This window comes from Lissotriton helveticus, chromosome 3_1 (assembly GCF_964261635.1).
Source record: "Lissotriton helveticus chromosome 3_1, aLisHel1.1, whole genome shotgun sequence".
NCBI classification, from domain to species: domain Eukaryota; kingdom Metazoa; phylum Chordata; class Amphibia; order Caudata; family Salamandridae; genus Lissotriton; species Lissotriton helveticus.
Genome location: NC_136061.1, coordinates 376,465,876 through 376,493,802, shown reverse-complemented (window position 1 = coordinate 376,493,802; position 27,927 = coordinate 376,465,876). Strand labels below are relative to the sequence as shown.

At 43.4% G+C, this 27,927-nt stretch overlaps 1 protein-coding gene across 1 annotated transcript in view; it reads right to left on the bottom strand.

Annotated features, from left to right (window-relative positions):
* BLTP2 (bridge-like lipid transfer protein family member 2) overlaps positions 1 to 27,927 on the bottom strand; it is a 748,021-nt gene that overhangs the window by 37,202 nt on the left and 682,892 nt on the right. Inside the window, exons 35-38 of the mRNA XM_078680109.1 lie at positions 13,542 to 13,677; positions 3,488 to 3,618; positions 2,605 to 2,706; positions 707 to 841 (exon numbers count right to left, since the gene is read on the bottom strand). Coding sequence (XP_078536235.1) covers positions 707 to 841; positions 2,605 to 2,706; positions 3,488 to 3,618; positions 13,542 to 13,677 — 504 coding nt within the window. The remainder of the gene's footprint in view (positions 1 to 706; positions 842 to 2,604; positions 2,707 to 3,487; positions 3,619 to 13,541; positions 13,678 to 27,927) is intronic.

The window sequence follows — 27,927 nt, the reverse complement described above, 5'->3', positions numbered from 1 at the left end:
TTAATGGTCCATTTTATCCTGCGGGGGACTTTTTCGCATTCTTACCCCGTGGGTTCACCTACAGTTGTATACTTGCATGATAGAGCAGTGGAAAGACTTAATGATGCTCTAAGGGGCCTATGGGCACTCTATACTCGGTTGTCTACGTCAAAGTCATTCAGGTGAAAAGCTAGTGTACTGCCAACGAATATATAGTCAATTGTAGAGATATTCCTATATGTTGGAAGTGGGGCCCATGTCTGAACTTTTGCTTGCTTAAGATTGTGAGCAGATGATGTAGAGCAGGAACCAAATAAAGCTTGCAGCACAGCGACCTCTTTAGATTGTTTGTTATCATTCCCTGTCTTGTTAAGCGATCTATTATTGAAATACCCAACTATAAGTGGATTATGGTAGGGGTATTTGATGAGAAGATCTCCAATGATGGCAGCCTGATCATCGAGTGCTTGGTTTCTCTGGTAAATTAGTGTTGAGGCACTACATTATTTTCAAAACTTGAAAGGACACTACCGTGGGGTGTGTGGGTTGTGAAGAGTGAGTCACAATTTTGCATTGATTTAGTCACTTGTATGAGTTTTATGGTTAATTTAGAATTTAAGATTAAAGGAGAGCCAGCCCACCCATTAAGTGCAAGCTTGCCTCTCCCTGTGCTCTTTATCAGAAGCAAAGGCTCTATGTAATAAGTGAGAAAACTTCAACAGCATACCTGAGCCACTAAGGCCTTGCGGCTGTCTCGCTTGACAGCCATAGCGAAGTCCAGCCATGTCCATGTGTTGTTGTGGTACTCTAGACAAGGTAGCACCAGATTGAGGTCGCCCCAGTCCACACTGTTCTTCTCACCCTGTGGAATAGGCAGTAAGTTTAAAGATTTGATATATATGCAGCACCTCAATGTTAAGAGAAACACAGCTAATGAAAGAACCTCTTCACAAGATATCAAATATATAATGAGCAATTGAAATAAGCAGCTTGGCCAGAGAAGGGGGGTCTTCATTTTTCTGGTTTTATATATTTGTGTACATCAGAAGGTCAGTCAAGGGTGCTGTAAAATGAATAAATGAGATTAAATAGTGAAAATGTAAAGCTTTTAGATGCTCCATGGAGTGACAGCAAGCAGACAGCATGATTTCAGGAAAATCAAACAATACAGACATGGATTGTTATGCCTTATATCTGTTTAGGAATCATTCGACTTAGGTGGCTAACCATGGACATGTGTCAGTGGGTTGTGTAAGAATGGCATTACATGGGCAAGGATAAAGAAGGGCATGCTGTGGGTCAGGGATTGACATGACATGCAACAGGTTGGTGATCAGCAGTGTATGTGATACTGTGCACATACACTGCTTAATTTGTAAAAGAATACGTGTACTGGCCTAAAGTTTTGCTCATAATCAAGCAGTCAGCACCTATCGAATGTCAGGAGTTGCAGATATCAAGGCACTTCATGCCTCTTTCATCCACTACCAGACACTGCCTTCCCCTTTATCTCACTCTTGCAAATTATTTTTCACCCCTGCCTTCTTTGTCACGGTTTTTCTGTCTCTCTTCCTCCCACTTTCCCCCTCATATGTTGCTCTCTTTTGCTCTGGGTCAAAGGCTATTGAGGAAAAATAAGTGCTAGTCCCTAAGAATGAGTGCCTGTGAGTCCCACCCGCAAACCAGCTCAAATTAAGCCCTGATGTGTCGGCCATGAAGTAACTACAGTTCAGCTAATAGAGGGCTGTGCCTGGTTGGTATGGAGTGGGCCAGAGATCTTTTGGGCATAAGAGAACAGGATCAGTAGGGAATGAACGAGGCTGGATGTTCACAGAGCCATTTAGAACAGAATTTGGAAGGGCATGCAGCAGACAGGGATTCAAGCAGAGCATTAGGCACACTAGAGATCGCAAAGGAGTGATGTGGACCAGGGATCTGGAGGACATATGATTGGCTAGGGAACAGCAGCTTCTACAGCATCCTCAAATCGTGAGGTAGAATTGGTAGAGTACTCAGAAAGAAGGCCAACGAGCTTGCAACAGGCTGGGTATCAGTGGGAAGTGTGGCAGTCTATGAATCAGTAGGCAGTGTTTGAAACCAGTATTATGACTAGCGGTGCAGGCCATGTATCAACAGGGAGTACTAATGGGTGGGAGTCTTAGAGGCGTATACCAGGGCAAGATTCTACTAGAGGAGTGGTGGGTACTGGATCCAAAGGAGGTGTAGTACATATGAATTAAAGCGAAGTATGCAGAGCGGGCTGCACCACGTTGCCCAGCGCAATACAGAAAACCCTACATGCCATAGCTCAGGCTCTCAGTGCATCATTGGCATCCAGTGAGCATTTAAACATGCCCATTTTATCTGTCTGGGAATGGATGACGACTACATATGCACTATAAGAGAGATACTTGGAGTTGCATAATGCACATCAAAAGTATTTTTAAAGTGTTGAATAGTGGAATACATAGCTGCTGAATAATAGATGTTAACATCTATGGAAAGTCAAGACATACAAAAGAGCTCTATTTACGCATCTAAGCAATCCTCACTACACATGAAATCAAGGGCAGATGTGTGAGCATCCTATTGTACTGTCATGAAAGCCACTCCCGAGGAACAAACCTTGTAGCTGACACACAGAGGCACCTGCGGAATCTTGATGTAGATGAAGGAGTTATTCATGGCAGCTCGCTCTTTCATCTTATCGAGGTCATCCACAGGATACTGTGGGAAGAAAACATAAAGGAGCTTTTACAATTACTTATAAACATCAAGTGCCACACCATATATTCACTAAAGCCCAGTGTCATCCAAAGCAGCTAATAACAGCCGTGAGTGCACAATCCCCCAGAGAGGCCCAATATAGAGTCACTGTCTCACCATGTGGTACAAAACAGAACCACCTGAGCCACCTATAGCAACCCAATATACAACCACAAGTATTGACTGACATCCAGTGCTGCATAACATAAATTCATCTGAGCCTTTGATAACAGCACAATATACAGTGATCAGAGCCCAATGCCAGTCAGTGCAACCCAATATACAATCACCTAAGGTTGCTGCTGTTCAGTGGCCACAATACAGGCTCCAGAAGCCAGTCATCCAGCGCAGTATTCTATACAGTAACCAGACCCATTGCTATCTAATACGACGCAAAATACAGTGAGCAGATCTCACTGGAGTTCAGCGCAGCATACAAAAACTTACAAAATACTGCTTTTCAGCGCAGCAATGCCCCACATCACATGTAGAAGATATATGCAGCAATGTATATTAGAGAGACATAAGGAGCACATATATGAGGCAATGCACACACATCAGTAACATTCATTATCAGGAAAGGGTTTATCCATTGCCATCTACTGGTGATTAGGTACAAACAATAGATACCATGGTTTGCCCAAGGAACAAGACCAGTGCTCACACCCCTTCATTATAAAATGAACTTAGTGTCATTAGAATTTACTAACAACAACACTTGGAAGGAGCACAATTTTCTTACCTCTGGCGCTTTGCGGAATGACCTCCTGACCCCAGTTGTGCGGTTCAGACCCTGAGTGACTCCTTTCGCCGAACTCAGTGAAACTGTATCGTCAGCCACAATCAGCTGACGAGGCTTCACCACAGGCATGCCTAGGGTTAGAGGAAGGGATTATTACCTACAGGGAACAACGATCCAATGAAGGCCATGTTTTGGACGATGTGGCAAAGGAAGGGTTGGTAAGACGCACACCCAGCACAAAACCTCACCAAGAAGGAACAGAGCAACAAAACACAAACTCCAAGTCTAACATTTCACAAACTCAACCTGAAAGAAGTCTTCAGTGTGCCAAACATTCAATGTGTGCCTTTTAATAGTTTCAGTTTACTATTCCCTGTGCTCTTCAGGGTTAAATTAGAGTCTGATTCTTCTCCATGCATATATCACCCTCTGAGGACAGTAATCCACCAACTCAGCACCAATCTGGTCTTCCCTCTATTCTCAAGTCGAATGTTTGTCAGGTTTCGCAAGTACATTCAAGCTTCTCTCTTAGGACTTCATCACTTGTAAATAAAGACTGAAAGGACAACCTTACTTAACTTTATCTATTAGACTATCGCTATCACTATTTTGTATTCACCTGCTGTGCACTCTCCTTCCATATAGTGCTGGGTTCTTTAAACTTGTGATAGATGTAGATTTAAAAAAAAGATTGTTGCAATTCATCTTCTACAGACCTGCATTCCAGAGAGCGGGATGGGTCACATGTGGATCTACAGCACTACAAGCTGAATACATATTTGAGAGAAAGTGCCTCTCTTTGAGTGGTAACTCCCATTTTTTGTAGGCTGATGCTGTTTTTATTTACTCTGCACTGGGACGCTGCTAACCAGGACCCAGGTCATGAGCTCTGACCACTAAAACATATCGAAACTGGCTTACTCCTAATTGGCCTAATTGGACTTTCTTAAAAGGCCATGGTTTATGGTTTCCTAAAATACACTCATGGCATAGAGTGGTAAACATCACTTATGGACTACAGAAATACTGTGCCATCCACTAGTGTGACACGACAAATAGGACTCCAGGCCTACGACTGTAGCCCAGCTGCTGCAGTTTTGAAACTGCAGCCAAACAGTTAAAATAGCCCTTTCTGACAGGAGAAAACCACACTTTTAAATATTATTAAGTCACTACTATGTAGGCCCAATAGCTCACAGGGCAGGGTGCATGGTATAAAACTGCAGCCTAACCTGTCAAAATGGCTCTTTTTGACGGGAGAAAACATAAATTTTGTAATAAGTCACTCCTATGTAGGCCTTGTACCTCACAGGGCATAGCATTTAATAGGAGAATATGTACAAATGTAATGTGAACATGTCCTTATAGTGACTAGCACCCACAAGCTATTTTCACTGTAGAAAGGCTGGCCTATGATGAAACACTGAGAAGCTATGCTAACTATTAATTTTCTTATCTCTGGATTGGGACCAGCTGGAATTATAAGTAAATCACTGTTCTTAGTAATTATTAAAAGCTCCACTCCATGGTAAAGTAGGATGTTTTAATAAATATTGAGAAAAAGTAACTTTTAGAATGTTACATTATACCTGCCTGAAGCTCCCATAGGCTAATTAGCATTAGGTCTCTAATAGTGGTCCAGTGAGTGCTTAGTCCTGATGAGGTGTGAACATTGCTCCCGGGGCAGAAACAATGGCCTGGCTGCATGGAGGTGATTTTGCTCCGCTGGCAGGAAGACCAGTTGGGCTGTGCTCAGGAAAGTAGTTTACTTCACACTGTCCTCCCTTATCACAAGCAGGCATCAGATGACACCAAAACAGGCCACTTCCTTTGTCCTCCCATCAGGCAGGCGCCAAACCCAGAGAGGGAAAGCTGCCCCCAGAACAGGTTTGGAGTGAACACATAAGAGGGTCTGCTGATTACTCTGACCACACTGCGTGGGGGCACAGGTTCTGCTCAAGGGGAAAAACGTTTCTCCATGTTGGATTTAGTGAGTGATAGGCACTGTGGGATTGTTTGCTGTAGGGCACACATGAACTGCTGCAAGAGTGGGTACGTTTAGCCCACTAGTTAGGGAGGGGTCAGGAGTCACCCCCACAAGCTAGGGCCAGTCATAAATGTGGCACCTGAAGACCCCTTCTTCAGAAGATCGCTGGATCCCCTCCGAAACAAGGAAAACAGTCACCCACGCTCTAGTCACGAGCCGACTGGACTACGGAAACACCCTCTACGCAGGTACCACCGCTAAACTCCAGAAGAAACTACAACGAATCCAAAACGCCTCAGCCAGGCTCATATTAGACATCCCACGCAACGAACACATCTCTGGCCACCTTAAAGACCTCCACTGGCTACCCATCAATAAGAGGATCACTTTCCGACTGCTTACCCACGCACACAAATCACTCTACGACATCGGACCAGATTGCCTCAACTCTCGACTGTCCTTCTACACCCCCTCCCGCCAACTTCGCTCTTCCAGCCAAGCCTTCGCCACTGTACCTCGCATCAACAAGTCCACCATGGGAGGCAGATCCTTCTCATACCTGGCTGCCAAAACATGGAACTCACTCCCCGCTTACCTCCGCCTCACCCAGAATCACCTAGCGTTCAGAAAGCAGCTTAAAACGTGGATATTTGACAAATAATCCACCTCCCCTCCCTAAGCGCCTTGAAACCCTCTGGGTATGTAGTGCGCTATATAAATATTATGACTTGACTTGACTTGACAGAATACTCTGGACCTGTGAAAGAACAGAAGGAATGCATTTGCTGTCTGAGACTTATGAGGAGACCCGAACGACTGGACCTGCTTGTATCCAGGACAAATAAGTGGACACCAAGCGTCAGTGGGCTGACCTCCCGTGTGGCTACAGGTACACAATAAGCTGCAAGAGTCCTTTTTCCCTGAAGTGCCCAGCGTAACAGTATGCACTGGCCCTGCTTGAGGCCTCTTCTGAGTGAACCACGATGTCTAAGTGCTGTTTCTGAGGTCCTGGGGCCTTTGACTGTGTCTCACTGGACTGGTCCTATCACTCCTGAAATCCTCACACTTAAACAAGTTTTGGACTTCAAGACGTCCGGACGCACAGGACAAACATGCCAAGTCGATTTACCCAAGGCGCAACCACGCTGGGCTGAAGAAACAGATTCCCCCCACTCAAAACATATCCACAGCACCAAATCAGGACACAGCTCACAGCCATGCTCAGTTTTATAACTTCATGCACCGAAAACAAGACTAAATCTGTAGGTATAAATTTTGATCAAGCGAAAGTGACAAAAGTATTTGACAGGCAAGAGGACTTCCCTCGGAGCGAAGTTCAAATTTTCCCGCTTGGAGGTTTTCCAGCCACAACAAATAGCTTCTCGTTCAACACCTATCAGACATCATGGAGCCCTCCTCACATACAGCCTGACACTTTGGCCCACTGATGGATTTTGACTTCCAGAAAAAGACTATGGGCCTGATTTAGATCCTGGCTGGTCTGGTCCTGCCGTCACTTGTTTGACAGTTTCACTGCCTGCATAATTGGCAGTCTGCCTGCTCTATTTTGATGTGCCGTCGTCTCCGGCAGAATTTTCCTCCTGCAGCAACGGCGTTATAGGCAAAAGCGGATGTCGACGGGAGTACAGCAAAAGTTACTGCTGGGTCAATCGTGATGTGCCTTTCCATCTAGGAAACTGTGGCGGGGATACCTTCTACTTTCTACTTCGTGTTGGTGGAATGAAAGGAAATGAGGTAGAAACATACCTTTTATCAGTTTCCCATTTCAGTTTCCATCTTGAACCCCATTGTCCAGGTACTTCCTTTGCTGCTTCTATTTGAACACAACACTAATCAATTCAGTTGACGCCGGGATGTAAGGTAAGATTGTTTTACACTTGTCTTACTCTGAATCGTGTGTTGACAATTAGCCTTGTGTATTTTTTACACTGTTCCTACAACCAATTTTTGTTTTTTATGTGTAATACATTAGTGCTCAGTTAACAACTATCTGTAGTGACACTTTAAAAAAAATTATGTTGTGGTTACGGGTGTTGTGCTTGTGGGTGTGCATTCAATAGCGTGTGTGTGTGTGTGTGTGTGTGTGTGTGCGTGTGTGCAGACTGTGTTCTATGCACGTTACCTACATATATTTTTGAAGCAAACACAACATATATGTGTAGTGAAACATTAATAAGTAGCCTTTACCAATCTCCCTGCCACCAGGGACTCACTCCATCAACAAACCACTGCTAGGACAACCGGGAAATCTACATAGGCTCGGCGAAAACCCGCCGGCCTGAATGCGACGGATCACTGGAAGCCAGCAGAGGAGTATGCTGCATCGCCGTACACCGCTTACATGACGGGAAACAGTCTATTGATGCGGACGGGGGTTCAGCCAGCCCACCTCTACATACGGAGGAAGGGGTACTCTTAGCTTGGCGAATTACTTGTAAACTTCGCCACAGAGGGACGACGAGAGTCCCACCAAGATCTAAATCAGACCCTAACGGCCTGATTTAAAAGCAATGCTGCCGCATGGCAGTAAGTATTGTCGTGCGACTCTGTGACAACCTCGTTCCGCTCCATAAGTGACAAGCAGAGCCATATAGAGCAGAGGTCTTCAAACTTATTAATGCTGCCTCCCATGAAAAAAAATCATAGGGCCCTCCTCAGAATCTTTCCCAATTATTCTATTCAATTGGCAATGTTTAAATATGTCTATACTTATTTAAACATAGCAGTTAAGTTATGTTACTGTTTTCAAATGCATGATTGCCAAATATACAATTCTGGTCAGACAGGCCACACTAACGCATACAAGTGTCCCTTTTGACAAATGCTCACAGCTATATGGATAATGGATAGTTTATATATAAATGACAAAACATGTTAGTGATGGCCATTAACAGAGTGGCTTTAGTGCCACTCAGCTTAAAACAAAGCACTGTTATCAGCATAATGCTTCTCAAGGCCAGAGCCTGGTATCCCCCCTGGGATCACTTTAGGCCCCCTTAGGGGGGCCTGACTTCCAGCTTGAAGACCCCTGGTATAGAGGGACCACCCACGCATGCGTCAGTTTCTTTCTTGTCTGCGCCTTCAGATGCATTGGTAATGAGCATATTGTAAGTACCAGTGTGCACATTCCTAAATTGGTACATTTTTAGATGAAAAGGGAGACCATTCCACAGAATGGGGAGGTGGTTAGGAATGTATGGTTAGATAGAATATTCACTAGAAAGTGTGTTATGGAAGGTAAGCAACGTGTTCTTCTGATGAATACTTCTAACCACAGATTGTTCAACTTGTAAATAGATACCAAAGCAGTATCTCCCAAAATGGTGGGTCTGTAGAAAGACTCAGATCAAAAAGCCTTTCCACAAAATGCCATTTCGACAGACCCGACTTTCAAGGAAATTGTGCTCTGTGAATGTGTGCACTGAAGTCCATGTAGCAGCCTGACAGATATCCGGGACAGGCCCTCCATGTGCCAAATCAGTGGTAGCGGCTTGGTGGAATGAACCGTCACACCCACTGGAGTCGGTTTCTTAGCAAACGTGCAGCACATCTTAACACAGAAGACTATCCATTCTGATAGGGTCGGCTTCCGCACCACCGTGCCTTCTTTGTTATAGAGACTCCCACAAAGGGCTGATCATCCACCTGGTGGTTCTTGGTATGATCGATGTAAAAGCTCAGTGCTCTCTTGGGGTACAAGCGATGAAATCTCACCGCCTCTTTTGAGGGATGAGGTGCAGCAAAGAATGTTGGAACATGGATGGTGTGTTCGACATGAAAATCATGACTAACATTCGGCAGGTATGAAGCTCAAGTTTTTAACAAAAGTTTGTCTGGAAAAAAGGTGGCATTAGGTGGCTGGAACAAGAGGGCTTGAAGCTAATGCTATCTCGACCAGAAAGACAGGTGAAGGTCAAGAGTCGTTATGTGCTATTATGCACTAGCTCAAAAGGGGTGCACTATAAGAAAGTGAGAACCAGATGTACGTCCCTCCGTGGCATCACAAAAGATTTAGACAGAAACATGTCTCATCACAACATGTAATTTAAAAAAGGACGCTGGTCGGCAAACATAAAAAGAACGAAAGGGCCAACAAGTAACCTTTAACAGTGCCCACTAAGTTCTTGCTGGGCCAAAGTTGAAATTAACAACATAATATTCAACATTTGGCTAGCAACAAGTCTGTCTGACAGGTGCAGCTCCAACCCACAAACTTATCCCAGCGTTTGGCATACACTGATTTCATGGAAGGACACCTGGCTGTGAAGATCACATCAATGACCTCAGGAGGAAGATTGAAGGAAGTCAACCATCACTGACCAATCTCCATATATTGAAGAGCATATTGGGGGGGCCAAAGTGCAGGAATCTGCCTTGCTGCTGCAACAGAAGTTCCTCTAGAAGTCCCAGACTGATTAGAGGACAGATGTTCATGGGCAGAATTTCCAGCTACCACAGTCACCTGGCTAAATCCGTGGCCACCAAGATGACTTGAGCCTGGTCGTTCCTGATCTCCTTCAGAACTCTGGGCAGGAGAAGTAGCAGAGGGAAGGCATAAAGGAGTCCCAGGATTCACTCTAGGCGGAATGAGTCTCAGACAGAGTCTTCTGGGGAACTCCAACGAGCAAACGTGTTGACACCGTGTGAGCTCAGAGGTGGCGAGCCATGGATCTCACCTTTGGTGACAGACACCCGTGCCACCTCTGTATGTAGCTGCCATTTGTGATCCGCTGAGTTTGTCTGACCTAGCATCCAAAGATCCTACCAGCCGGTTCACGACGAGGATCCTAGCTTGTACGTCCTAGACTCATTGTTTTGGAGGGATGCCCCAAAAGAGTGCTGTATACAGAATTGTGCAGATAGAAGGAAGCCTCTGTGTAGCAGTCAGGTGTGACTTTGGCTAGTTAAATGGAGACAGTGGTTTCCAACAGACTGACGTGCTCACCTTCAACAGTCAGTTGAGGTAGGGGAAGACTGGTACCCCTAACCGCCGAAAATGGGCAGCAACCACAGCCATCCCCTTTGTGAACACCAGAGAGACACTTATGTTATGTATATTTGTATAGCACACAACTCACCCAGGAGAGTAAGCAGGCACTGAAGCAGGAGCTGTTTAGGCTGAGTCAGGGTCGTTCAAGGTGAAGAGCCAGGTCTTCAGTTTCTTGCTGAATTCAGGAACTAAGGATGTAGCTCTGATGTGCAGGGGTAGGTCATTCCAGGTTTTAGGAACGAGTTAGGAGAAGGCACAACTGCCAGATCTGGTTCTGCATATGCGGGCAGGTGTACAAGGAGGAGTGCGTCTGAGTGGAGGTGTCTGCCAGGTTTGTGGACGTTTTCTGCGGTTGTTGAGGTACGTGGGGCTAATGTTGTGTAAGGCGTTTATGGGGATGAAGGTGAGCCTGTCGGCTAAGATTTGTATGGTCTGGAGGCGTCTGGCGAGTTGAGTGTTTATTCCAACAGAGTGGGTTGTCATAGTCCAGCTTGCAGGTGAAGAGTTCTTGGGTGACGGTTCTGCAAATGTTGATGGAGAGCTATTAGACGATTTTCTTCAGCATCTTGGCAACTTGATTTTGTGGAAGTAGGAGAGGGAGACTGCCTGCACTTGACTGGTCATGGTGAGTTCAAAGTGATGTTGATTCTAAGAGCACATATGATGGAGGGTGGGGTCATGTAGGCGTTGAATAAAGAGGGATTGAGTGAGGTTCCTTTTGGAACTCCACAGATGAGGTTGACAGCGTCTGAGGTGAAGGGGGCCAGGCTGACTGACTATGCCAGAGTGGGGCTTTGTGGCGTGACGATAATTGTGCTAGTGCAGAAGAAGGTACATCTGGTGCAGGAGAATGGTCCTACCGTATAGTGCTTTGTAGCATGGCAGCAATGTTCACTGGGTTGTCCATAGTTGAGGTGTGGAGGAGAGTGGCATTTTACCTGCGGTTGGTTCGGGAGCCAGGGTTCCTGGACTGGGAGGGCTCCACTAAGTAGGTCATGTCAGGGTCTGACTTATGAAGAGAAATATCACCTGATCTAAAATTCCAGAAGGCCTTTTAGAGGGAGGAGGCGCCTGGTACATGAGGGGAACTTGCAAGTTAGACAGCGTGCGTAATTCTGAACGTGAAGGACCGTGTTCTTTGTGCTGCTGCATGTTTTGGATTTTCCGTCCTGGAACGCTGAGAGGTGGTAGCCGATTCAAGAGAATTACGGCCACCTGCTGGTTCACGCAGGGAGAGCCATTGTGGTTATGCGCCGACTTGCGGTGGTAATTAAAACCGGAGTCTGCAGGTTCTCAGTGGCCGGCACCGAGGAAAGCGCTCTCGCGGTGAGAGGCACGTCTGAGTTTTCTGGAGCCATATCGTCTCCGTCAAGGAAGTGGATCCAACGGCTGTTGGGGTCCAAGTGACGCTCGGGCTCGAGTAGCCTCTTGTCTCAGGGAACAACGCTGGGCAAGAAAAGACACAGTGAGAAGCGGCCCGGGAAGGTACTGTTGGCAGGCACTGTAAAAGCCTATAACATTGTTTCTCAGCATACGGGGTTTGACAGTTAAGGCACCTGTGTGATTTATTCGTTTAAGTTCCAACCAAGGAGTCTATTGTTTTTTTTTATTTCTACCAACTTTAATTATGAGTCTGGACTTTTTCATGGACTCTGGGATGGCTGCTCTTATTTTGCTCTCCGCCTAAGACTTCGTGACTGACCTCTTTGGAGAAAGGATTCTGGACATTGCTTTTCGGCTCCTCATAACTTTGTACTAGTGTATTGACACTTCCCTTAATTTTTCATTACTCATGTTTTATTTTTTGCTAGGAATGCGACACAAAGGGTATGTATGTGTAAGGGAGGTGTTTAACGAGAAATGAAGGTGGGTTGAATGTGGTGTTAACCGGTGTGCTTTGTTATAGATCAATCCTCCTCCTGCGAGCTGTATCACTACTGGGTAGAGAGTTTTGATAGAGGAACCCCGCGGCAGGCGTATCTTGTTTTGCAGGTACTAATCACCTTAGTGAGATCCTATGAGGGTAGTCAGATATGTAGACCTGTATTCATCTATGTGTTTTCTGTTTGCAGGTATCCCATTCCCCCCTGTTCCTACCATAATCCCTTTCCCTCACTTGATCGCCTCAATACTCTGTGCGTTGTGTGTCAGAGTTGGGGATGTCAAGAGGTGGACCCCTTTGAGCATCGCCCGGATTCCGAGCAGGACCTGTGGATGTAACAGGTCATGGGAGGGGCGCTAGGTGGTGGTGGGCTGGGCTAGCGGGAGGTCGGAAAGAATGGCAGGAGAGGCAACAGGGGCACGCGGGGAGAGAAAAGAGCAGGAAAAGGCAGTAGAATTGGGCACCACAGAAGGAGGCAAGAGGAGAAAAAGCAAAACGAGCAAGGCAAAAAGGCAAACAAGAAAGCAAAAGGTAAAACAAGACGTCAAAAGGCAGAAATGCAAAAGTAGAATGCAAGAGGGCACTGGCCAGAGCAAAAGGTGGCAGTCATAAGAGGAGGCAGCAAGACAACAGGTGTTCAGGAGCCGACAGGAGCCTGATGGCAGGCGAGTGGGTTCACTTAGACTCTGAGGAGATAACCTACAGTGTCCTTCTGTGACACTGCCATTTGCAGAACCCGGCATCAGTATTTCTCAAAGACAATCACGGACATCATACACACTGTCAGTATCCCTCTTCGCATACACAAGCACCAGGTGCAGCCATTTGTATTTATCTGTGGCACACAGGGACATTAAACTGGAAACCTGAACAAACCAGCTCCATTTATTGTCTACACAAGGGATACAGCGTTTATAGTGGGTCACTTGCAACGATTTCTCTTCCCACCCACTAGCGTGACATTGACAAGAGCAAAGTGACTTACCAGCTTATTGCCACCCACCTTCTCACACAGGGTAAACTGTCCAGTCCATTCCTACAGGGTTACCTTGGTCACATTGCCATTCTAATCACATTCACCAGAGCTGTTTGAACAGATTCTTTTAGCAGCCCTCTCACACAAGGTGACCTACTACAGTGGTACAGTGATACTTATACAAATCTCTTTACCTACCAGTTGTTACAAGCTTAGATTTATCTTCTTCATCTCCAACATCTTCCTCTTCCACGTTTCGGCCTGGAAAGAAGAAGCCCATCATTCTGTGGAAGAACTGCAGCGTGAGCTGGATTGTCAGAGGTACCACATTCACCTGGAGTATGTGAAGAGACATGTATTATGATATGATCAGCCAGTGTTCCGTATTATTATTCCAGTACCAAACTAGTGATCAACTCGGTCCAGCAAAAAAACAGGTACAGCCTGACAAAAATAAACAGCCCTGTATCTACCACCCCCTGGCACCCATGAAGGAAATAAACCACTATCCCCATCTTGCCAGCTTTCACTTCTGCCACGCTCAAAGTTCTACAGATCCCTCACCTCTGACAGTCGTAACAACGATCCACTACTGTACCCATCTGGCACCCAACTACACTCAAAGATCAAGACTGTACCTAATTCACTAGTGCCAGTGGTTACGAGGATTCTGTACTATAGCCACCTGTGCCAGCAGTCACCAAGACAACCCCTAAGTCCATCTACTCCTTGCTAACAATCATCATCTTTCAACTGTGCAACAGTTTTTACACCTGGGAATGTACATTTCTACTGCTTGTCAAAGTTAGGTCCTCTAGAAAGCAGATGGGAACAGGCTAAGGTGCATGAGTTTAAAACAAGGCAGTCAAATGTGAAAGATGCATTCACTTTGAAGAGAAACCAGAGTAATACACCCATCACACACATGTATCCTAAAGGGGGTGTTGCAACTTTAATATCAAAACTCATTTGCATCTTATAGTTCCTATAGAGCCGTATGAAACATCTCTGAATGCAATTTGCCTTGATGAGGAGAAGGCTTTTGACACTGTTATTTGGTTATTATTAAGAAAGACCTTGGAAAGATCTGCCTTCCCGCCCTCCTTCTTTGAGCTAATTTCTAACTCTTACTGACGGGCTTCCTTGTGTGTCTCAACCAAAGACGTACTATTTAAGAAGCATTTTCTACAGAGACACTTGTCTGGGTTGTTCTCTTGTTCCCATTTTGTATGACTCCTTATAGGTATCATTCACAATATCTTTGCGAGATGATAAATAAAATCTCAGACTCACTTGTGGTGATTAAGATTCAATTGTATGCAGGTGATGTTTTGTTAGCTTTGCTCTGGATTTAATTCAGATAGTTGAACATCTATCTATTACAGAGTAAACATAAAACAGAGAACTTTCTCTTTGTCTAGAAGCCGTACGAAAGGACACACTGCAAATATTAGGTCATATTAGTTACCAAGGCATGATCACAGTGCATGACCTACATACTAAGTTCCACGTACATTTTAAGGGGGTTCCGCCAAAGATAAAAGATTATTGTGAAATGTAGACTAAAGCTAATATTAGAATTGGGGGTAAGATAATGTCATTAAAAGGTGTACCTTTCCAATGCTTTGGTACATTCTTTTTTGTTCACCTTATTGGGTGGGAAGAAAGGATATATGATGCCTGTAATTTCTTAAGTGACTTCATATAGGACTTAGGATATAATAAAAATGTAACTGGATTTGATTTAAATTGAATGGCAAATAAAAAAGGCTCTGGTTTCTCACATCTGTTATGTATCAGTGAGATTTCTCTTTACAACAACTATCTCTGTGGTTGGCTCCTAGTTGAGACAAACCCAGCGGAATGACACAAGATCATCATGCTTAATCTCATTTCCCAGTAGTACCTTCCCTTTCGATGTAAAAAAAATGGAAATCTTTTCTATTATATCATACTTCTTACTCATCACTGCAAGAAAAGAAGAAGATTGCAGGACCAATTGATACTACTTTGTGTGTGTTGTGATTCAGCCCTATTATTCCTCTTACTTATTGGACTCTACCATGTTTCAATGTAGAAGCATCCTATTCACCTTTTCCCTTCCCTTACTGTGTAGTGTAACATTCCATGATCTGTCAACTGTCACCTGAAGAAAGTAGGTATTGTAAGCCAGCAGCTGACTGGAACTGCTGATGCCGAATAAACCTACTTTGTTGACTTTATGTCATTCTTTTGTATAAAATATAACAGTGTGATAGACTTCTCATTAGGCAGAATGGTAAAACACTTCAGGGGATTGTGAGGTGGGACAGTAACAAGCTATCTGGATCCGTCTTACGACATGGTTCTGTGACCAAGTCACTGAATTCTATAAGGAGGTATTCATACAATTGAGCTTTATTTGAGCTTATTAAACCCGTGCGAGGCTTTTACATCATTACACCTAAAGTAACATTAATTTGTCTTTCGTGTATTGGCAATTTCGAAGAATGCAATATTACAGTTCAGAAAAACCAGCCTTATGACATAGGTTGGATAATCAAACAAGACCAGCTAGCATGGCAAAAGCTTTTCATCAACACAAAGGGGAGCAGGACAAAATTTCCATCTGTCTAGGACAAATTCAACTGTCGTTATGACCAAGTTTTGCTCTTATCCATGATGATAGTCTTTTCCCTTCCCTATTGGTTCTTTCATAGTTTCTTCATAATCGTTATTTGTGTTGCTTGCCCACTCTTCATTATTTGTTCCCCTCCCCCGTTGGTAGGCAAAAATATGCACATGTTTATTTTATTTTTACTGTATGTTTTGCTAGCATTTGCTTTAATTAAGCCAATACAATTCCACTTCCATATCGTTTATTTTTGTATATATATGTATAGAGAAAGTGGTTCACAGAAACACAGAAAAGGCAGATGTAACACAGAGTCTACTTTGAACTATGGTTGCCAATCCTAAGTAATGAAGGAACAAGAACATCAGAGTGTGTGCGTCTTTTTGCTTTTCCTTTCTCTGTATACAATGTCTAATAAACATTTCACATACTCGGGAGACTACGTCTGTAGACTCCCTATGACTGAAATGAAAGTCAACTTTCTTTCTAAGAAGATGTCTGTAAAGGCAAGACACCAATGTGTAGGTGTCTAACATATGCAGATTTCCTGAGTGCTAACTTTCTAATCTGAGACTGTCGTGTATTTCTATAGGTTCTGATTCGATCCCCCTATTCCTGACCCTATTCTGGTTAAACTTACTAGCTAGTTAACTAACAGTCAGCCCATGAGGCAAGAAATCCCCCATGATGCAGATACCGTTATCTGACGCAGTCACACTACGGCACAGGAACGTGTTATCTGATTAGGTCATAACGCTTGAGATCTAATTAGACAAGCGATATTCCTCCAGCCCCTGATAAGGCATACGACGTTCTCATAACAAATCAAACCTATGACAACCTGGATAATCCGTGCGGCCATTGTTTTGATTTCACAGAGAACTTTAGTAAAGAATGTGCTAACGAGCAAGTCGTATGACATCTTTATTGACGTACCTATGTCCATCCTTACGTCAATCTCGGCACCTTTAAGGTATAAATATTGCCGACCTTGCCCTATGCAAACACACGCGTGGTGACAAGACGGAGCAGCCATACTTGCCGAAGCCGAGAGCAGAAGCAGACCCCGCAGGCAGCAGCCCCGCCTTCCTGACGCGCTGAGAGACGCGCTGCTATCTCAAGCCGAGAGACCCAGCACCGGCGCTTCTGGGCAGCCCTCGCAGGCAGCCTGGAATATCGAGAGCAGAGAAAGAGATACCATTCCTCATTCATCCTAAATTCCAGGTACAGAACTGAATAACCCCTCCTAGAGAATTCTTTAGTTATTCACTTGGCAAAAACAAACTTAAACTAAACTGTAACTTTCTATTCCCGCCCACGCATTAGACTTAGGTCAGGTACACGGGGTAGGCGTATTTAGAAACACCAGTTGAGCACGTTTAGTCAAATGTATATGTGTATGTAAATATATTTTAATCATTTTAAACATCATATGGCTCAGAAACCATATCAATGTTTTTACAGTATTATTTTATACTATTGCTTCTAATGTATGCACTTTACTTAACTATAAGTATTGCAATAATATCGATCCATTTCTCTTGTACGAGAAAAGAGACTGATCAATAAATAACATCTTTTATTGAACACGCCCGTCTCTTCCTTTTCTCTACATTCTGATGAGACTAAGAATGCACGTACTGACTGAGTAAAATAATTGCCTTGTGCTCACACGACTCTCGAGATTGACTCTTGATTAGGGGAGAGCAAAGTTGTCATGTTCTATGGTTGTCAGAAACTAAATCCCTTCTTGTCTAATCAGGGGAGTTCATCCTTCCTTGAACATTCGAGAAAGTTTCTAGCGAACTCTGAGCTTAGCTGGCAAACCCAAAAATTAAGTCTAGTTTCGACAGTAGTAGACCTAGTTAACGTCTGGCCTAGGCCTTTACTGCTGTAGGTACTATTCCAATGCGCAGAGCCTATTGGGAAAATAGGAGCTACACTACATGGCGCCCAACGTGTTTGGAAAGGGCGATAAAACTAACGTAAGACATTTAGAGTAACTCAGTCGTGCTTTCTCACTCAGACCCCTTTTCCCAAATACTCCAAAGACGTCTGGAGTGGGTGAAAGGTTATTATATCCTCCAAAACCTCGCAGGAGGGAACTCCTATGTATGGTTCTTGGTCTAGTCAACGTTGAAGGATAAAACAGTTCCAAAATATTGTGCACCTAATCTCTGTTTCCATAAAGAAACCTGATCTGCAAATAAAAATAATACCATCCTGTCAGTAAAATGGGAGACAGTGATGGAGAAAGAGAGGCAATTAGATTAGCTACTGAAATAGCAGATGCTGATGCTACCATGCAAACAGCAGACCCGGATATAATACTCATCCAGGTCGCCAAGAGGAGATCTATAACCTTAAAACTTATAGAAAATGGACTGACACCTAGAGGTGGCACAGTCATATTCGTAATTGAGGCACACGAATATCGGCAGACAGAGGTATACTATACATGGATACATTTTCCAGCAGCAAATGCTGTAACAAAGTACTTCCACTATTACAAAGTAGAGGAACCTCCTGAAACGTACACTCCTTTCGAGGAGGTGGAAGTACCACTCAAATTCCAAGAGCATTTGCTCTTATTTGATGGCGCCCTAAAACATAATAATCACATTACAAGGCTCGGTCCTTTAGGAAGACCAGGAGCAACGTGGCCGGTCTTAGCCGGATACACACCACATCCAGACATCGACGAGATGACTGCACCAGAGCTATTAATACAGCTAAAACAACTACTAAAAATTCACAGACAATTAGTTCAGTATGTAATGCGGACTTCAACAATTCAGCCAGCGATTAAAATTCCACAGCTGACCCCTCACCAGGGGAACACAAATAAAATCACACCACAGAACATCCAATCCTGCCTAGGTAAAGTTCCAGCTAAACGGGAACAGATACCATTCTGGTTGGCACAGAAAATCACCCAAATAGAGGCGGTGTTTCCTGACACCACCCCATTAGAAAAGCACAGGATTCTGACTATATGTCTCCCAATGGGAATCGCACCACACATTGAGGACTGTGACACTTGGGGTACGGTCTTTGCTTCAATCTACACAAAAACGCACGGTGTTCCATCCATTTCGGTAATACCAGATGTGCTAAAACAAATTCAAGATGAATACGGTCCAGAACCTGCTTTAACTCTTGGTATGAAATTACTGAAAGACTTCAAGCAGGTCTCGGCTATATTACTAGCCAACATAAAGGGTGAAGCAGCAAACGTGGCGATCCGCCAGAGGTTAAAAGAGACAGATATAGCAGACCAACCAGCTGAAATTGCCAGAATCATAGAAAAATCCTATGAAGAACTAGGCAGAGATAGTCTAGGTGGAATACCAGTAAAACCGCAACTGACTACAAGTCCAGAAAAAATATTTTTTAATAATAATTCACCAAAAAAGAACTGGGATGGAAATAAACAATCCAATCCTAAAGAAAAGAAATTCCAGTCCAGAGGAAGGTCTCCTAGGCGAAGAGAGAAATCTCCAAACCCGAGACAAAGGTCACCTCAGAGTGAACCCTCTGGGAATAGATATAACCTTAGAAATAGGGATAATATTAAAAAACCTGATAGATATCAAGACATTGATACACGTCCGTCTCAATCTTTTCAGAATTCCTCGCAGAAATCGGAAAGAAGAGGACGATCAGAAGAGCACGCCAAGTCCAAAGACAAGGAACCTGCTCAACTGAAAAAGAAATCACAATTTCCAAAAAAGAAGGTAGCCAGTATCAAGGTAGTTAACAATGCCGAGAATACTGAGGACACAACTGAAAAACGGAGAATGGGCTCAGACAATGCTAGACAGCGCAGCAGAGGTGAGCATAGCTCGCAAAGTCCTTATGAATCATCTGGAGACAGTGGACACGAATGAATACCTTCAAGTGGAAACTGCAGATACCAGAGTTAGCAAGCCCCACAAAATATACGAGATAACATTACGTATAGAGGGAGATAAGACTAGGAAAATAAGGGGACTATTTTGGGATAACCTATCCAAGGGCTATGACATCCTTCTAGCTGAAAAAGACTGGCCACCGGAGTTTGTCAGGGAGTGCCCTCATGGCGAAGAAGTAATTATGCCTGCCTTCTCGAATCAAATACCGATTCATAAAAAATACACACTTGCTAGAAAGTGGGCAGTGGCCTTAGCACCTGCTTTATATAAAAATCACGTAGGATGGGATGAGGATTCTCCTCCTCACAAAGTCCAGTTAAAATCACAACCTACTGCACAAAGGCAGTACCCAATTAAGCAAGAAGCTAAAAAACAAGTAAATGAAATACTAGATCAGCTAGAATACCAGGGGGTGATTGAAACTTGCACCTCACAAATGAACAATCCTTTGTTTCCGGTCTCCAAACCAGACAATTCGTACCGTCTAGTTTTGGATTACCGACACCTTAACACATGTTGCAAAACTTTTGCAGTGCAAAACTCACACAGTGCTGCACTAATGAATAACATAGTGCGCAAAAAATACAAAACAACCTTGGACATCTCCAACGGATTCTTTTGTCAAAACATAGCACCAGAGAGCAGATATTTAACTGCATTTTCAGTAAATGGCACTCAAAAACAATTCTGTCGGTTAGCCCAGGGGTACAAGAACAGCCCGGGGGTATTCTCAGCGAGAGTAACAGAATTACTACAACTATATGATGATGAAGCATTATCTTATGTCGATGACATTTACTTAACAGATGATGACTTGGAGACTCACTTGAAAAGAGTGAACACCATAATACTTGGTTTCGCTGCAGAGGGTTACAAATTCAACTTCAAAAAGTCCAGAATTGCCCATCTGACGGTCCTATTCTTAGGATATGAGTTATCAAGTGAAGGCAAAAGCCTGGCAGACAATTTCCTAGAGAAATGTGCCGTAATCCAAGCTCCTAAAACACTAAAAAACCTACAGTCAATTCTAGGCTTCCTAAATTTCGGAAGAACTTACATTGCAAATTACGCAGAAAGGGTCAAACCCCTTTACGATCTAATTAAACCAGACTTTAAAAGATCCAGTTGGACTCAAGCACACACAGAAATTTTGAGATCCTTACAAACAGACATGCTAATTAAAACAAAATTAGAAACCCGTGATAATACACGCAACCTTGTGATCCGAGTCATCCCAGGGAGATGCGGATTCACATACCTAACCTCTAATGAGGGAGATAAGGTACCAATTGCATTTAAATCGCACTTGTACACTAAGGCTGAAATGAAATTTAGCCCAACGGAAAAAATTCTTACAGCAACACAGACAGCTATAGCAAAAGAACGAGCCCTGGCACAAGGTAAACGAATAATAATCGTGACACCAATACCAGCCTTAGAGGCGGTAACAAAGGCAAGCATTCCTAATGCGAAAGCACTCCATCCGAGATGGATACAATGGGCTAACTCTCTTGCTGCAACAGACGTGGTGTACGAATTTGATCCTTACTTAAAAACACAAGAATTTCTACAATATGAATTCGAATGTCCTCTGCCAACCGAAATTCTGCCTCTAGACCAATACGGCTGTATAATATATACAGACGGATCAGCACAACCCGCAGTAGGGGGTAAACAAGCTTACAGTGCTGCGTGCGCGATTGTTAAAGGTCGTTGGCACGAAGGGAAATTTAAACCAACCCTAACTAAGACCCAATCTCTAGGAGATTGCACAGCTCAGCGAGCTGAATTACTAGCATTCAAGATGGCGCTTGAAAATACCGATCGAGAATTCCCCACACTCATAGTGTGCGATTCGTATTATTGCGTTCAATCTTATAATGAATACTTGCAGATCTGGCTTCAAAATGGTTTCAAGGATGCGAAAGGAGGCACAATCAAGCATAAAATGCTATGGGAACAAGTAGCTCTTTTACAAAAAGAACTACCAAAGACTCACGTGATACATACACTGAGTCATCAACGTGATGGCGTTCACGTTGCAGGGAATTCATTGGCTGATGAGGCCGCGAAGGCAGCTGTGCAAACGGCTTCCGTAGCTGCCATCACCCGGTCAAAAACAAAAATAGACAGCGAAATATTACAAGCTGTCAGCGCTTCTGAAAAGGATTCGATAGAACCACTCCCTAAAGGCTTTCCATTAAAGTACTCATATATAACAGATGAAAACAATGTTCCTTTTGCTCAAATCCCTGGAGTGGGGGATAGGGCAATTCCAAACATGGAACACAGATTAGGACTAATAATAGCGGCACACGAAGGGCTTGCTTCTACCCATGCTGGCGTCTCAGCCACAGTATCATTATTAAAACAGAGATACTGGTGGCCGCAAATGAGAAGACAAACAAGGAACTATGTTCTAGCATGTGAAATATGTCAAAAAATGAAAGTATCAACTGTGAGACGTCCAGCACAGACGCCCCTTCTAATCTCGGATAAACCATTAGCCTGTGTTTATCTAGACCACTGTGGTCCCTTACAAAGGGACGGTAACTATAAATATATCTTGGTCGCAGTGGACTCATGCACGAGATTCATATGGATGTGGCCCCAGCGAACGGCTGACGCCAGAACTGTTATAAAAGATTTGCGGGTCTTTATCGGCACATACGCAATTGGCATTCTGCATTCGGACAATGGTCCTGCTTTTAGCTCTCGGGCTTATAAGGAGGCCATGGTCAGCATGGGCGTGCAATTGCGGTACTCTTGTCCATTTCACCCTGAGGGGAACGGAATTGTTGAAAGAAAAAACCGTGACATAAAGCAATCTATAACGGCAAAGGTATTAGGTTCGGGAGCTGGGTGGGTCAAACATCTAATAAGTGTCCAACGTAGTCTAAATAACTTGCCAAGAAATTCTCTGAAGGGATTCAGTCCGTACGAATTATTATTCGGAACTAGGATGTTGATCTCTGACCTTGATAGTCAGACTTCAGTGGTAACAGAAAAAAGCTTTGATGTCAAAGACCGTTTGGCTATTTTGCAGGACTTAAACAAAACAAGAAAAGACCTGAGCAACATACAGTTGAAAGAACAGCCAACGACCACTGAAGAATCACCACCTGTCCCAGCAAGACCTGTCTGGATTCCAAAAGTCGGGGATCTAGTCAGGGAGAAGATCGCGGTAAAGAAGGAATTTGGGCCTTCTTACAGAAAAGCAGTTCCTGTATTGTCTGTCAACGGGACAAGATCAGTTGTACTACCGCCACTTGCTGGAAAAAAGGAGAACCGAGTTGTATCCATCGACCTGGTAAAACCACAACATGTGGCCGATAACCAACAGTAGGCCAAGTGGACTCCCAATAAGTAGCAGAACACCAAGGTTTGCTACCAGTACAGAGGTCCTATCAAAGAGGCTCATCACATTCGAAACGCCTACAGAAGAACAACAAGGACTATGCAACAATGCAATAGAACTTAGACCTCTGAAAACCCAAATAAAGACATTTAGCAGAGACACACCAATCTATACAGAAGTACCAAGTGAAAATGCAAGAAACAAAAATCCTGAACCAATTGGAACAATTGACAGAACTGCATCCGGTTACTTCATCAACTTCGATGATTCCTCTGAAGGCTTCAGCGAACAAAAGACACAGCCATCATCAAAATCCTTTAAAGACAAAGCGAAGGAACTTTTGAAACAACTGAAAGAAACATATCTAGTTTCTCCATGGATTGAATTTTGGGTGGGTTTTGGTGCATTTATCCTCATACTTTGGCTCATCATGGTATTTACCTTGGGACGCTTCATTGAGGGAAAATATGCTAAAATGGACACAGCAAGTCAGAACATCAACTTGGTCCTCAAACCACACACATCTTCACACGTCGAGAAAAGAGAACTTTCTTCAGAACTTTCTTCAGCCAACTTCACAGCAATTCCAATATCTGGTGGGGTAGCCTGGGACAACACTGACTATGAAATTTATGGTCCGGTCGAGATCCTGAAATATCCACACCAAATCAAGATCTCCTTGAGTGACTTTGCAAAACCAAACTCATTTGCTGATGATTGGGACTTTGAAAGTATAAACAATATGATGTCTGACTTAGTAATGTCTGCTAAATTTACAAAACATGATTATTTGCAGGGTTCTACAAATTATGACAGCATGTACTGCTATAACCATTATGGTAACCATTTCTTGCATAAATCTGCACAACCTAGAAATGTTTTAAATTTTAATCAATGGGAACATTGTGCTACACCTCCAAAAGGGAGCTCTAGAACCGTGTATGGCAAATATTCATATTTTTCAGGTTTTAACATAACTAATGCTGAAACATTTTATTACAAATTGTCAAACAAGACAGGGATGAAAACCATGATAACCAACACAAAATTGATATATTCAGATTCTTTCTTTGAAAAAATGAATACTTTTGGATTTGATTATTGGGACAAACATGTTGATTTGAAAAGTGTTTGGGGTACAAAAGAATGGCAAGTACAGGGTATAGAAGCTTTGTTTAGAGCCTGCATGATCCCAGAACAAATGATATTTTTAAATGACACCGTTCAACAAACCACCTGTCTTGGCTTAGCCAAAATCAAAGATTTAAATAACCTGTCTATTCCAAAGCCAACAATGTTTAGCAATAACTCTGAAACAGATGAAGAAATAGACATAAACCATATACTTAACCAAAACAGAACACATCCTGATTGGAAACAATGGTTGATCTGGCCCACAGATACAAATAACTGTCAAGATAGATTCCTGAATAAAACACAGGGTTTCAAAATGAACAGGCCAGACCCTAGATATCCCCAAAGACATCACCCAGGGATAATAACAACCTACAGTGTGGGCAAATTATGCCTTCAATGGCTACAAACTTCCACACTGCCTGAAATTAAGCAACACCTAACTTTACTTACTGATGGTGCTGACTTGCGTGATTTCATAATGGGACCACGCAAACAGCGTCAAAAGCGTTTCATAGCAGCCTCTGTATATGCAGCATACAATGAGGCCTGGAAGGTTACTCAAATTGAGACAGCAGAAAGAATACGGGAAATTGACCGTATTAATTTGGAAAAATCACTTTCTGTAGTGGACAATGGGTTAATGACTCTGTCCTCCAGAATTTTTTCATTGGACAGCATTGTGTCTTCAGCAATCGATATATTATCGCAAGACTTACTGTTATTACAACATGGTCAGTCACAATTGCGTTCTATTGTACAGCTTGGCTGGACGTTACAAAATCTGCGTTCAGGCTATGTGCCTTGGCGTTTAATCAACACAACGTCACTATTTCAAATCTTTAACCTTACTGATAGACAAATCGGTATGGCGCAGAAGGGTGCTGATTATACAATCTTGAGCATTGAAAAACTAGAAAGATTACCGTTGACAATGTCAGAACGACCTGTCAGTGAATGGATAATCCACGGAATCATAAATATTCCAATCTCAACCTTCAGGTTTCAATACTGCCAAAAATATATACAGGCTGGCATGTACGAGAAATTGGGAAAGGGGTACCTTAAAACAACATGGAACCTGCCCTATTCACATGCATGTATCAGTAACAAAGGACAGAAAGTGTTTCTTAGTGGCATCAATTGTGCTATGTCACTAAGCGGCACGCTTCTGTGTAACGGTATTAGTTTGCACGGAGCCTGTGAAGGGAATTCATACAACCTTTCATGTCACCAGCAAGGCGCACCTGCAACTGAAATAGAACCATTCTTTCAAAGACTCTATAATGGGAGTTACATTCTTATTGTAGACCGCAGATGCTGTAGTCTTATGCCCGGGACTCCTTATCTCGTCACTACGACGGCGAAGGTCAAGTGCTGTGGACGTTCTTTGTTCCCCAGCTCCTTTCCAGACAGGGAGGCGAGGGCATGGCCCAGTTTGAAAATTACTTCTATTCGAATAGACACTTTAAGCAGAATGAAAACAGTGCTTCTTCAGACGCCTACAAGGCTCACGTCATCTAAAGAAACGTATGATCTACAAGTCGCAAGGACGACTGCAGAGATACATACATTATTATCAACTAATTCCCCCGTACATTTCGCGGAAATCCTGAGCGAAATCTTAAATATTTCTGATACCACAGGGGTCTCAAAGGTATTTAAGACAGTATTTTCGATGGCATTAACACCATTCAAAGCCATACTGGGTATTTTTCCAGACTTCGTCCATTCGATTTTTGGCGGACTTCCCCTGATCCTAGGACTAATTGCAGGAATCCTATTCCTAGTCCTTATTTTTCGTTATGGCAACCCATGTCACAGATCAAACTCTCGCGACAATGGAAGATACGATCCTAGCCATTGGATACCGGGACCGGATATCAAAAATCCTGGGACTATCCCGGCTTAGAGACCTAAACATGACTTGGTTTCTATCATTTCGACCAATGTGGCAAAGGTGTGTTTTACCTGTACTAAGGTGTCTGCTATGCGGAGAAGAATGCGTGTTAGACACCTGTCTGACGCTACAATCGGATGCGCCGGTGGATGCAGATACACTGTTGGTTCCTACCAAGGTTCACGCACTGTGCTGCCCTCAAAGGCTGCCAATTCTGATGACGGCATTCCTGGAATCTTCACCACTGCGATTGAAGAGTAGTGAAGTTCAAGATGAAAGCAGCATCGAACAGGTACGACCTTCTGTCAGCAATGCAAATCAGAATGTCAATGGAGACAATCATGCGCATGAATGCAGGGTTACCCCTATTTCCGACTTAGAGGAACTTTCCCATGAAGCTGTTGACAGTTTTTTCGAAAGCCTGAATGATATGATGTTCTCTCCGGAACAGAAATAGAGACTTTTGAGTAAACTCGCACACGGCGTTCCCTGAATTCGGCCTTCAACTTTAAAAATAAAGTCACATGAACAATTACAATCCAGTTCACGGACAGCGACTTTTTTCAGCAAGCCCCTAAAATATTTTTCTATATATTTTTTCCCGGGACACTGATTTTCTGCTTAAAGTAAGAGACTATTCCTAGAGAACTAAGATTTCTATTTTAGATACTTTATAGACTTTATAGACTTTAGCTGCCCGCTGGTATGTTCGCAATAGATTTTATGTGATGAAATGGTTTCGACTTTTTTTCTGTATAGCCATATTAAGAGCCATTTCATGTGTATTTCTCATATACCAACAATCAATAATGCATAACAATGCGTGTTCACTTTTGCATTTAATTCATAGCTTAAGTGCATACAATATATATGACTGCAATTTTTCAGTATATTTGAAAATTTCGAAATGCATTTATGTATTTTGGGGTGGTAAGGTATACACTATACTCTATAGTATGTTGTACTATGTTATACTATGCATAGATTAGTAGATATGACCATAGTTAGCGTGGAGTGGGTGTCGTGTATTTCTATAGGTTCTGATTCGATCCCCCTATTCCTGACCCTATTCTGGTTAAACTTACTAGCTAGTTAACTAACAGTCAGCCCATGAGGCAAGAAATCCCCCATGATGCAGATACCGTTATCTGACGCAGTCACACTACGGCACAGGAACGTGTTATCTGATTAGGTCATAACGCTTGAGATCTAATTAGACAAGCGATATTCCTCCAGCCCCTGATAAGGCATACGACGTTCTCATAACAAATCAAACCTATGACAACCTGGATAATCCGTGCGGCCATTGTTTTGATTTCACAGAGAACTTTAGTAAAGAATGTGCTAACGAGCAAGTCGTATGACATCTTTATTGACGTACCTATGTCCATCCTTACGTCAATCTCGGCACCTTTAAGGTATAAATATTGCCGACCTTGCCCTATGCAAACACACGCGTGGTGACAAGACGGAGCAGCCATACTTGCCGAAGCCGAGAGCAGAAGCAGACCCCGCAGGCAGCAGCCCCGCCTTCCTGACGCGCTGAGAGACGCGCTGCTATCTCAAGCCGAGAGACCCAGCACCGGCGCTTCTGGGCAGCCCTCGCAGGCAGCCTGGAATATCGAGAGCAGAGAAAGAGATACCATTCCTCATTCATCCTAAAT